The sequence below is a fragment of the Dendropsophus ebraccatus genome, chromosome 6, assembly GCF_027789765.1.
Source record: "Dendropsophus ebraccatus isolate aDenEbr1 chromosome 6, aDenEbr1.pat, whole genome shotgun sequence".
NCBI classification, from domain to species: domain Eukaryota; kingdom Metazoa; phylum Chordata; class Amphibia; order Anura; family Hylidae; genus Dendropsophus; species Dendropsophus ebraccatus.
The window spans coordinates 64,803,158-64,815,858 of record NC_091459.1 but is presented as its reverse complement, the minus strand read 5'-3'; the positions used below and the strand labels follow the sequence as shown (position 1 = coordinate 64,815,858).

General features: G+C 46.6%; 1 protein-coding gene across 3 annotated transcripts in view; it reads left to right on the top strand.

Moving 5' to 3' along the window:
* ATP13A3 (ATPase 13A3) overlaps window positions 1-12,701 on the top strand; it is a 189,981-nt gene that overhangs the window by 132,926 nt on the left and 44,354 nt on the right. For all 3 annotated transcript variants that reach the window (XM_069975062.1, XM_069975063.1, XM_069975061.1), the window contains exons 18-23: window positions 5,015-5,168; window positions 8,385-8,505; window positions 8,957-9,081; window positions 9,165-9,337; window positions 11,685-11,807; window positions 11,887-11,966. In XM_069975062.1, coding sequence (XP_069831163.1) covers window positions 5,015-5,168; window positions 8,385-8,505; window positions 8,957-9,081; window positions 9,165-9,337; window positions 11,685-11,807; window positions 11,887-11,966 — 776 coding nt within the window. The remainder of the gene's footprint in view (window positions 1-5,014; window positions 5,169-8,384; window positions 8,506-8,956; window positions 9,082-9,164; window positions 9,338-11,684; window positions 11,808-11,886; window positions 11,967-12,701) is intronic.

The following is a 12,701-nucleotide window of genomic DNA, read 5'->3' as shown; positions in this document are numbered from 1 at the left end:
CCCCATGTAGTCAGACACCTCCCCCATGTAGCCAGATACCTCCCCCATGTAGTCAGATATCTCCCCATGTAGTCAGATACCTCCCCCTATGTAGTCAGATACCTCCCCTATGTAGCCAGATACCTACCCCCTTGCAGCCAGACCTCTCCCCATGTAGTTAAGATACCTCCTTCTATAGCCAGATACCTCCCCATGTAGCCATATATCACTTTTCCTTTTCCTCTCCATCTGGCCCAGACCACCATGATGATTTCTTGCAGCTACAATTTACCTCTTGCCAGAGAACCTGCCAAACATCTTAGGCATCACAGTTTTCCTTTAACTTCCCTCCCTTTTTCCTACCTATAGGCTCCCATACAGTAATAATTCCGCTGTTTGGTGTAATGCGCTGTAAAGTGAGTAGGTGTGTGGGTTATCCCTGTATTTAGGATCCCTCATTAAAAATAATATCCCCTTCCATGACCCTCCATATAGTAATAATGCCTCCTGCCCTGCCCCCATAGTAATGCCCACCATTCTACACCCTCCCCCTCCTGCCCCAACAAACAAAAAAAAATCATACTCACGTTATCCGCCCATGGGGGGGAGGGGTCTTCCTCTCTTCTCCAGCCTCTGAGCCACAAGGAGATTAAGGGGAGAGTAAGGTCTGAGGGGGAAAAGAAGGAAAGAGGAGGATAGAGGAGGTGAAGGGGGAGTGGAAGAGAGAGAAGGTGAAGGGGGGAGAGGAAGAGAGAGGAGGTGAAATGGGAGAGGAAGAGAGAGGAGGCGAAGAAGAGAGAGGAAGAGAGGAGGTGAAGAAGGGAGAGGAAGAGAGAGGAGGTGAAGGGGAGAGAGGAAGAGAGACGAGGTGAATGGGGGAGAGGAAGACAGGGGAGAGAGGAGGTGATGGGGAGAGAGGAGGTGATGGGGAGAGGAAGACAGGGGAGAGAGGAGGTGATGGGGGAGAGGAAGACGGGGGAGAGAGGAGGTGATGGGGGAGAGGAAGACAGGGGAGAGAGGAGGTGAAGAAGGGAGAGGAAGAGAGAGGAGGTGAAGGGGGGAGAGGAAGACAGGGGAGAGAGGAGGACAGAGGAGGAGAGCGGTGATGGGGGTGAGAGAAGGTGATGGGTGATGAGGGGTGAGAGGAGGTGGTGGGGGTAGGGAGGAGGTGGAGGGGGTACAGAGGAGATGATGGGGGTACAGAGGAGATGATGGGGGTAGGGAGGTGATGATGGGGGGTAGAGAGGTGATGATGGGGGTACAGAGGTAATAATGGGGGTAGAGAGGAAGTGGAGGGGGGACAGAGGTGATGATGGGGGTAGAGAGGTGATGATGGGGGTACAGAGGAGGTGGAGGGGGGAGAGAGGTGATGATGGGGGTACAGAGGTTAAGATGGGGTAGAGAGGTGATGATGGGGGTAGAGAGGTGATGATGGGGGTAGAGAGGAGGTGGAGGGGGGAGAGAGGTGATTATGGGGGTACAGAGGTGATGATGGGGGTAGAGAGGTGATGATGGGGGTAGAGAGGTGATGATGGGGGTAGAGAGGTGATGATGGGGGTAGAGAGGTGATGATGGGGGTAGAGAGGTGATGATGGGGGTAGAGAGGTGATGATGGGGGTAGAGAGGTGATGATGGGGGTAGAGAGGTGATGATGGGGGTAGAGAGGAGGTGGAGGGGGAGAGAGGTGATGATGGGGGTTCATAGGTGATGATGGGGGTAGAGAGGTGATGATGGGGGTAGAGAGAAGGTGGAGGGGGGAGAGAGGTGATGATGAGGGTAGAAAGGAGGTGGAGGGAGAGAGAGGTGATTATGGAGGGAAAAGAGGTGGAGGGGGGAGAGAGGTGATGATGGGGGTACAGAGGAGGTGGAGGGGGAGAGAGGTGATGATGGGGGTACAGAGGAGGTGGAGGGGGAGAGAGGTGATGATGGGGGTACAGAGGTGATGATGGGGGTTCATAGGTGATGATGGGGGTAGAGAGAAGGTGGAGGGGGGAGAGAGGTGATGATGAGGGTAGAAAGGAGGTGGAGGGGGAGAGAGGTGATTATGGAGGGAAAAGAGGTGGAGGGGGGAGAGAGGTGATGATGGGGGTAGAGAGGTGATGATGGGGGGTAGAGAGGTGATGATGGGGGTAGAGAGGAGGTGGAGGGGGGAGAGAGGTGATGATGGGGGTAGAAAGGAGGTGGAGGGGGGAGAGAGGTGATGATGGGGGTAGAGAGGAGGTGGAGGGGGGAGAGAGGTGATGATGTAGTGGTGCGCTGGGGGCTTCTGCTGCAGTGGATTGTGGACCGGGAGATGGGGCACCCCACTTCCACAGGCAGCAGCGTCAACCGTAGGACGAGGGGGGCCCCATCTTCCGGTCTACAAACCACTGATTGACCGGAGAGAAGCAGCGTCAGCCGTAGGGGAGACTGGGGAGAAGCGGCGGCAGGTGGACATGGGGGGCGCCCCATATCCTGGTCCACAATCTACTGCAGGAGCCGCGGGCGGGGTAGCACCACTACCCCCTCGCAACTCACTGTCTCTGAGGCCCTGCTGGTCCGGCCGCCTGCGGGGACATCAGCCTGCCACCGCCGCATCTCCTCTCCTCTCCGCCGGGTCACCTCAGGCAGCCTGTTCGGGATTCGTCCCCAGGCTGCCGCATATCCTCCTGGGGCCCCCGGCTGGACGCTGCAACCCGATCCGGGAGCCGCGGGGGAAGAGCGTGAGGCTCCCGGATCGGGTTGCAGCGTCCAGCCGGGGGCTCCAGCAGGATATGCGGCAGCCTGGGGACGAATCCCGAACAGGCTGCCTAAGGTGACCCGGCGGAGAGGAGATGCGGCGGCGGCAGGCTGATGTCCCCGCAGGCGGCCGGACCAGCAGGGCCTCAGAGACAGTGAGTTGAGAGGCTGCTGGTTTGTATCCTCGGACTTCATCCTTCCCCCAGCAGCCTCACCATGTCCTGTACAGAAAGCTGGTGAGGCTGCTGGGGGAAGGATGTGAGAGCAGCGGCGGGGACAGGTGCCGGGACATTGCTGGGTGATAGCAGTGTCCCGGCACCCAAAATATTTTTTTCCCCCACCTCCCGGCGTACCCCCTCAGCCTGCGGCACGTACCCCCTGGGGTACGCGTACCGCAGGTTGAGAAACACTGCTTTAGGGTGCCCTCACACACTGGTTTTTTTTTTTTTTTTTTTTGGCTTTTCTTATGCCACAAAAACCCCATTTTGTGTGAAAGTCTCTGAGACTTTTGCCGTTCTTCGGGTCTGCGTTTTTCCACGGACATGGACTTCAATGCTGGGGGGGGGGGGGGGGGGGGCAGGGGTGTTGGGCGTGGGATGCTTAACTCAGTTTAAAAACCAAACCGCAGCAGCACCATTTTGGGGCCCTCCCCAGCCTAATAATGTTAGCCTGCTACCGCCCAGTCCAGGAGCACCAAATTTGACGCTACTGGACTACTGATGCCCAGCTCTTCCCAGTACCCCTGGTGGCATTGGGTACAGGGATAATATGGGATCCTTAGTGTTAGTTATTTTATACCGGTCTATCAGACAGCTTCCACTGCTAAGTCTGAAAGTTAAGAAAAATAAAACACAACACAATAGAGAAAAGTATTCTATTCAAAAAAGAACATCCCCACACCCGTTGACCATTTTATTAAATAAAAACAAGGCGACATAATCCAACAAATCTCACGTAATCCACGGGATACTGATATCTGAAAAAACAAAAGGAAAAAACACACTAAAAAAAGGCCAGGAGCAGATCACCCATCACTTAATTCCCTTGTGTGCCAGACCAAACAATGTGGCCCCCACATTGCATGCCATCCCTACATTGATGTCACAATGTACCCATCCCAGCAAGAAAGGGGTTAATTGCTCTTCTTCCTTGCTCGGATGGGTACAGTGCTTGGGGGAGAAGGGGGCCCTATTGATACTCACCAGCGACGTCTTGGATCTTCAGCAGAGCCTAGCACACCCTCGACCACACTCTGGCCCCTAGGGGGTTAAGTTAATCCCCTGGGGACCAGACATTTGGCACTCCTCTCCCTGAAAAGTGCCACTAAAAACCACCATATGCATAGTCTATGGCGTTTCTTATTGGTGCTGAAGACTTCCATTAAAGTCCATGGTAGAAAAATGCAGCAGTTTCCCAGGGGAAAAAAAGCACTAAACCTCAGCCTGCTGCCATTTTGTAAAATTGCCACAGAATTGCAAAAACACCAGAGAGGATAGAAAAACACCACAAAAAAAAACACCATGTGTGTAAGGGAAATCGTAAACTTTCATTGATACCCAGCTAACATCTGGCCGCATGCATTTTTATTGGCGTTTTTGGTGAAAAAAAGACAGTGTGAAGGCAGCCTTAGTAAACAAGCATTGCAAATTTAAGTAAGATACATTGCTGTTCTAAGAATAGGAACAGTGTACACAGGAACACAGGTTATTTTGTAAGTTATAAATCGCTACTGAGTTCAGCAGTTAAGGCCTGCATCTTAGTTTCTTTAATGTCGTGTAAGATCTATCATAGTAATTATAGATGTATGTTCCATGTTCAGAGTATAAAAAAAATAAAGATTATGTTCACACTGGCTTCACTGGGAAAGTAAAAAAAAAATCCTCGCTATATCTGTAGTGACATGTGACAAATTTATTTAATCTTTTTACAGTCCACTAATGAAATGAATATTGAAGTCTATTACAATAAAAAAGCAGTTTTAAGCCTGTATCACACAATGCTTTAGTAGGCAAAGACCTTTAGGCTATGTTCGAACACCTTAAAATAAAGGTAAAATATGGCCAGAGTTTTGTGGGCCATATTTTTAATGCACTCCACTGAAGTCAATGGGTAATTGTATGGCAGGGTACACACAGTATAATATAGCAACCATAATTGATTACGGCTGTGAAAATGATGAACAAGCTTAATATATACCACCAGATTCTGTAGATTTTTTTTTTAATATATATTTTTAATGTGTGCGTGCGTGTATCTAGCCTTAAATGTTACAGCCGTGAATTTTTAATTTGTCATTTTCTCTTGATTTACCTTTTAGACCTCTTATGAAATTGGAATTGTACGACAATTTCCTTTCTCTTCAGCTCTGCAGCGAATGGCAGTAGTTGCCAAAGTACTAGGAGAAAAACGCATGGATGCCTATGTGAAAGGGGCCCCAGAAGTGGTAGCTAGCCTTTGTAGATCAGAAACAGGTAAAAAATAAAGGATTTTTTTTAATAAACAAAATGTAAATTTTTACCCAGTGTGGAGCCTTGTTAGAGAACAAATCTAGTCAAGCTGATCTCTAATAGATCCTTGTAATCTATATACATAAGAAGGTCCCATTCATGGAGATGATGTTCGTGGACAGCAAATTATTCCAAAACATAAAGGGCTCTATAGAGCACTTAGGTTTTTTTTTTGACATTACTTAAATTTGTTAATGGGGTTAGCTTGCCAACAACATTTACTACCGTTAACATAATAGGTAAAGTATGGTCAGTGAAGGTCATTCTTTTTGTTGCCCAAAGCAACCAATCACAGCTCTGCTTTAATATCTTATTTCTCTAGTAATATGAAAGCTGAGTTCTGATTTATTGGTGTGGGCATCAAAGAGAATCTTACTATAACGGTAGCTTCACACGTACCGGATCCGCAGTGGATTTCATGCTGCGAGTTTGCAGCGGATCCTGTTAGTTCGAAGATCTATGGGGGTTACATATCCACAGCAGAGTTTTCATTCCACTCTGGATATGTAAGCCGGCTCCTTTAACCCCCCACAGCCTACAGCCCCGGCCCAAAGCATACATTACCTGCTCGCCGCTGCGGCTGCATTGAGGCTCCCGGCTCCCCTCGTTCCTTATCAGCCAATCAGCGCTGCCATGCACTGATTGGCTTATGGGGAGCAAGGGGAGCCGGGAGCTTCACACAGCCGTGGTGCCAAGCAGGTAATGTATGCTGCGGGCAGTGGGGGGTTAAAGGGGCCGGGTCAGCTTCACACTAGGGATGCACGATGCACCGAAATATCGATACTACTATCGATATTCCGGGCAAAAAAACAATTCAATACCAGGATTTCCTGGTATCGATACTTCATGTTACGCTGCATAATAGTGCAGCTTAACATAAAGTACAGTGCAGAGAACACGGCCGGCGGCTATCTGAGCGCTGGCCGCGTTCTCTGTATGCCTCTCCCTGCCCCCTGCGGTCACCTCCGCTGCGCGGCTCTCCCTCCGCTCCCGGCGGTGCCATTTTCAAATAGCCGGCACTTACTCTGTAGATGCGTCTGTCACACTGACAGCGGCATCTAACCGCTCCGTATGCAGCAGGGGTCGGCTACTGTGTGTAGCAGACCCCCCGCTGCCGGTGTCTCTGATAATAGAGTCCGGCTCGGCCAGACTCTGTTATCAGGGAAATGATTTATGCTGCGGAGCCGGAGCTGCACGGGGGAGACCGGGTGGGGAGAGAAGACTGAGAGCAGGAGGTTCCGGAGAGGAGGACGGAGGAGGCGGGTGGATGTGCAGCACATGTGAGGATCCAGCCGGCTGGCAGGTGGGGTAGGTGGCCGGGGCTGTGAGGAGCAGGCATGAGTGATGTGTGTGTGGGGGGGGGGGGGGGGCGGCCTTGCTCTGGCTATAGTGTGTGTGTGTGGGATCCTGTGTAACCTCCTCTTCCTCAGCAATATTGGTGATTGGTGCAGATAGCAGCTGTGTGGGCAGTCAAGGTATCTGATGCAGCGGAGCTGTCTTAGTGATAGCTGATGCAGCGGAGCTGTCTTAGTGATAGCTGATGCAGCGGAGCTGTCTTAGTGATAGCTGATGCAGCGGAGCTGTCTTAGTGATAGCTGATGCAGCGGAGCTGTCTTAGTGATAGCTGATGCAGCGGAGCTGTCTTAGTGATAGCTGATGCAGCGGAGCTGTCTTAGTGATAGCTGATGCAGCGGAGCTGTCTTAGTGATAGCTGATGCAGCGGAGCTGTCTTAGTGATAGCTGATGCAGCGGAGCTGTCTTAGTGATAGCTGATGCAGCGGAGCTGTCTTAGTGATAGCTGATGCAGCGGAGCTGTCTTAGTGATAGCTGATGCAGCGGAGCTGTCTTAGTGATAGCTGATGCAGCGGAGCTGTCTTAGTGATAGCTGATGCAGCGGAGCTGTCTTAGTGATAGCTGATGCAGCGGAGCTGTCTTAGTGATAGCTGATGCAGCGGAGCTGTCTTAGTGATAGCTGATGCAGCGGAGCTGTCTTAGTGATAGCTGATGCAGCGGAGCTGTCTTAGTGATAGCTGATGCAGCGGAGCTGTCTTAGTGATAGCTGATGCAGCGGAGCTGTCTTAGTGATAGCTGATGCAGCGGAGCTGTCTTAGTGATAGCTGATGCAGCGGAGCTGTCTTAGTGATAGCTGATGCAGCGGAGCTGTCTTAGTGATAGCTGATGCAGCGGAGCTGTCTTAGTGATAGCTGATGCAGCGGAGCTGTCTTAGTGATAGCTGATGCAGCGGAGCTGTCTTAGTGATAGCTGATGCAGCGGAGCTGTCTTAGTGATAGCTGATGCAGCGGAGCTGTCTTAGTGATAGCTGATGCAGCGGAGCTGTCTTAGTGATAGCTGATGCAGCGGAGCTGTCTTAGTGATAGCTGATGCAGCGGAGCTGTCTTAGTGATAGCTGATGCAGCGGAGCTGTCTTAGTGATAGCTGATGCAGCGGAGCTGTCTTAGTGATAGCTGATGCAGCGGAGCTGTCTTAGTGATAGCTGATGCAGCGGAGCTGTCTTAGTGATAGCTGATGCAGCGGAGCTGTCTTAGACAGATATCACTAACTTTATTTTTAACGCAATAAAATAAAAATAGTCCAAAAATTGTTATCACTGTAATAGTGCAGGGGTATTATATTTCTACCACTGTGTTTTGTTTTGTTATACTTTACTGAGTATCGAACTGGTATTGAGTATCGAAATAAAAAAGTTAGTATCGGTATCGAACTCAAAATTCTGGTATCGTGACATCACTACTTCACACTACCAGGATCCGCAGCAAATGCCTGAATTCCGCTGCGGATCCGGTACGTGTGAAGCTACCCTAAGGCAGAGCAATAAATCTCCCCTATTTCTTTTCAAATATTCTAGTGGTGTGTCCTAAGTATCTATTCTGACAGCAAAATAGTAGTAGTTTTTTTTTTCTCTTTGGCAAACAAGTGTACTGTATTGTAGTGCACTTTCATATTATATGCCATGTTGTACATTACAGTGAACTATGTGCACACTGTTATGTTGATGTAAATGGATTGTCAAAGTTAACAGGGAATGCGTGCCATCTGTTCCATTGGTTGTTATAGTCAAAACTGGCCGCAGTTCCTTTTTTAATTTTAATTCATTATATATCAAAATAGACTATAATAATTTTATACCTTTTTTGGTTTACTCTTTTTTTTTTCTTGCAGTACCCTCTGACTTTGCTGTTGTTTTAGAAGACTACACAAAGCAGGGATACCGGGTCATTGCACTCGCGCACAGAAAACTGGAGTCCAAGGTTTCATGGCACAAAGTACAAAATATTAGTAGGTATGAAGACTTTCTATGTGATTATCCAAGATACATGTTGGTACATAGGAATAGTGTTTGTTTAAAGGGAACCTGTCAACAACACAATGCTACCTAATCTATCATATCGTGTTATAGAGAAGAAAGAACTGAGCAGATTGATATATATCTTTGTGGAAAAACATTTAGTAAAACTAGTATAGACTTGTTAATTGAAATCTCTACTCATTCTTAGTTAAGGAGTCCCGTAGACAGTGTCGCTCAATGGACTGGACTCATTTCTCCATTTTAATTTTGCTACAAACATTTCACACCTCTTTTTCACCTTAGAATGTTGAGAGTCTCTGAAAGGAACTAAAGTATAAAACCAATTATAGTAACCTTGGAGCACCATGTAAAGAAATTAGCAGTAACCCGTATACAACAGTTAAATATACTTCTTGATGAATTTATTTCTTAAATTTCATTGCAGAGATGCCATTGAAAATAATATGACATTCTTGGGTCTGATCATTATGCAAAACAAACTGAAACCAGAAACTCCAGCTGTACTTGAAGACCTTCGCAAAGCCAATATCCGTATGGTCATGGTCACAGGTGAGCCAGGGCTAGTGTATAATGGAAGAGATTGTCTTTATTTCCAGGTCACAGTTAGTATTCTTAAGCCGTTTGTTTTATAGGAGACAACCTGTTAACTGCAATTTCTGTTGCCCGAGACTGCGGAATGATTCTACCTCATGATAAGGTTATTGTAGCTGAAGCACTACCTCCTAAAGATGGCCAAGCTGCCAAGATTAACTGGCACTATGCAGACACTGTGCCACGTAGCAACTTGAATGCAATTAACGAAGAGGTTAGTGTTTACTCTGGTGTAATATGCTGTTTTGCTCTTTATACTGATACAGTGGTACCTCTGTTCTCAACCACAATCCGTTCTGGCAGGCTTGTTGAGAACCAAGCAGTTTGAGAACCGAACTGTGTTCCCTTATAAGTAGTAATGTAAACATGTTTAATTGGTTCCAGCATCAATCAATAGCTAACTACTGTACCTGTATGTTTCATTGAAAAATGTACAACTTAACCCTTTAACCCCTTAACGATGCATGACTGGTATACCCGTCATGCGGCCGTTAAGGGGCATCAGAGAGGGCTCCCGACGTGAGCCCTCTCTGCAGCCCGCGGTCCTCGGTTGCCATTTGCAGCCAGGGTCCGCAGGTCTTAGCCGCCGCGGCTGGCTAATTAACTATTCAAATGCAGCTGTCAAAGCTGCATTTGAATAGTGTATGTGGTCCCTGTCCCTGGTGTCTAGTGGCGTAAGCGCAAAAAAATCCCAAAGTGCAAAATTGCACATTTTTGGTCGCATCAAATCCAGAAAAATTGTAATAAAAAGCGTTCAAAAAGTCGCATATGCGCAATCAAGGTATTGATAAAAAGAACACATCATGGCGCAAAAAATGACACCTCACACAGCTCCATAGACCAAAGGATAAAAGCGCTATAAGCATGGGAATAGAGCGATTTTAAGGAACGTTTATTTTCTGTAAAAGGTTTTATTTTTTTTTACAAGCCATCAATTAATATAAAAGTAGACACGTACAGACTTGAGGAACATATATAACATGTCAGTTTTTCCATAGGACACACAGCGTAAAAACGAAGCAGGCCCCCCCCCCCCCCCCCCCCAAAAAAAAAGAGAAAGAATTGCGTTTTTTTCTTCAATTTCACAGCACATATAATTTTTTTTTCTGGTTTCGCAGCATATTTTATGCTAAAATTCAGCCTGTCATTGCAAAGTACAATTAGTGGCGCAAAAAATAAGGGCTCATGTGGGTCCGTAGGTGTAAAAATGCAACTGCTATGGCCTTATATACACAAGGAGGAAAAAACAAAAACACAAAAACAAAAATTAGCTCGGTCTTTAAGGGGTTAAGGATGGAGACAAATTTTCATTTTTGCACTTTAGTTTTTTCCTCCCCGTGTTTAAAAGGCCACAGCGCTTGTATTTTTTCACTTACAGTCCCACGTGAGCCACTAATTGTACTTTGCAAATACAGACTTAATTTTTCCATAAAATATGCTGTGAAACCAGGAAAAATTATTTGCGTAGTGAAATTAAAAATTAAACGCAATTATTATTTTTTTTTTCATATGGGGTGGTTTTGTGTTTACCCATTGGTAAAACATGTCATCTATTTTTCTCAAGGCGGTACAATTACAGTGATAGGCAACTTGCATAACTTTTATTTCCATCCATTTCCATAACTATCCATCCACTAGACCACCACGGATGGGCTATGGAGGCCATTAAAATGCAGCTGTCATGTTTGCCAGCTGCATTTAACTGTCCCTATTAGCGGGCACGCCGATCGGCTTGCGCCAACTAATAGCCACAGTCCATGCCTACTGAGAGCAGCCAGAAGCGCGGCTGTTCAGAGCGGGGTCACGGCGCCATAACGTAAATATGTCATGGGTCATTAAGGGATTAAGGACTACAGTTCAGCACTATACAATGTAAAACGAAATGGTGCAAACAGGGCCCCTCATACCTCACTCTTTATAGTGCAGGTGTATAGTGTCAGTAGGAGGAGCCAGCCGGTACAGACAATACAGTCAAGTGGAGGACTGGAGGAGAAGGCTCACAGGGAACACAAAGCAGTTGGCTCACAGGGAACACACACAGTAATGCAGACAGCACCTGCACATGTCCTGTGCAGGTGCCACTTTGTGTCCTGTCAGTGTCACTTTGTGGTGTGTTGCAGAGTGGTTCTACACATGACTACAAGACTGGCTGGTAAAAAAAAAGTCTTTGAGAACTAAGTGTTTGAGTTTTAAAGCAAACTTTCCTAGAAAATATTGTTTGAGAACAAAATTGTTTGAGTTCAGAGCAGTTTGAAAACAGAGGTACCCCTGTACTTGTAAATCTTGTACATTTGGGAATTTAATAGCAATAGTCCAAGACAGTTTACTACACCCCCCCCACCCCAGTGACCTTTAAAAATTTTTTTCCAGAATACAGTATCATCAGTATCCTGTTGTGCTTGGTTTTAGGTCATGTATCTGACCTTAAAAATGATAGCTGTCTCTGTAAATATTGTCGAGTCTCAATATCTTATCTGCTATCTACCATTTCGCTAACTGTTGGCTAACTGTTTATTATTAAAATATACATTGGTTTTCTTGGATGTTCTTTTAAACATCAGGTTATTCCCATGAAGTCAGTAAATGACAGTTTTGAAGAGAATCAGGCAATTGATTACCATTTTGCTATGAATGGAAAATCCTTTGCAGTCATCTTGGAACACTTTCAGGACCTGCTTCCAAAGGTTAGACAGCTTTTAAGTTATCCGTTTCTAACAAGCTCAATGTTTTTAGATGTTTTCTTACCAGTGCTTTGTATTTCAGTTGGTATTGCATGGTACAGTGTTTGCACGGATGGCACCTGATCAAAAGACACAGCTGGTGGAGGAGTTGCAGAATGTAGAGTAAGTAATGGTTTACCATTCGGTGTAATAGGATTCACATTGCGTTTTAACAATAAGAATGGGCCAATCCAGTATTCTGTACTGAATAGTTTAATTCACATGGCTTTTGTAGCTAACCACAAAGGAAAAGCTCCCCACAGAGAATTTCTGATATGTTGGAAAGTAGGACTTATAAGTTAATACAATGAATAATGTAAACCCTTTTGAATTATACTTAATGGTCATTCTGCATTTTTAATGATAGAGGGAAGTCTATTTGCCACCAAAGAAGGTGAAATCACATATATACCACATATAAATGTAAAGGAGAATAAATGTGCTTTTTACTAAAGTAACTTACATTCCTGTAACATTTTTATTCCCCATGGATCTTTTCACTTCCTGGTCTCCTCTGAACTGTGACCCTGCTGTTTCCATGCAACAGTGCAGACACTTTCCCACAATCCCCTTTGCTTGCAACTGCCAGTACTGAGTCTGAGTTTGCACAGAGTAAAACTGGTGGACTTCCGTGTCATAATTCTCCTCCACCAGCCTCTGTGTCATACTAGCAGTCTATGGGAGGCTTGCACACCTCCTGTCTCCACGCCTCTCTGCTCGGAAGAATTGACATGTCGGTTCTTAAGCGCGAGCCTCCCATAGACTGCCAGTATGACATGGAGGCTGACGGGATTCCACCAGTTTTACTCTGTGTGAACTGACCCTAATAGGACAGATCATGTGACTGTGATCGACCTG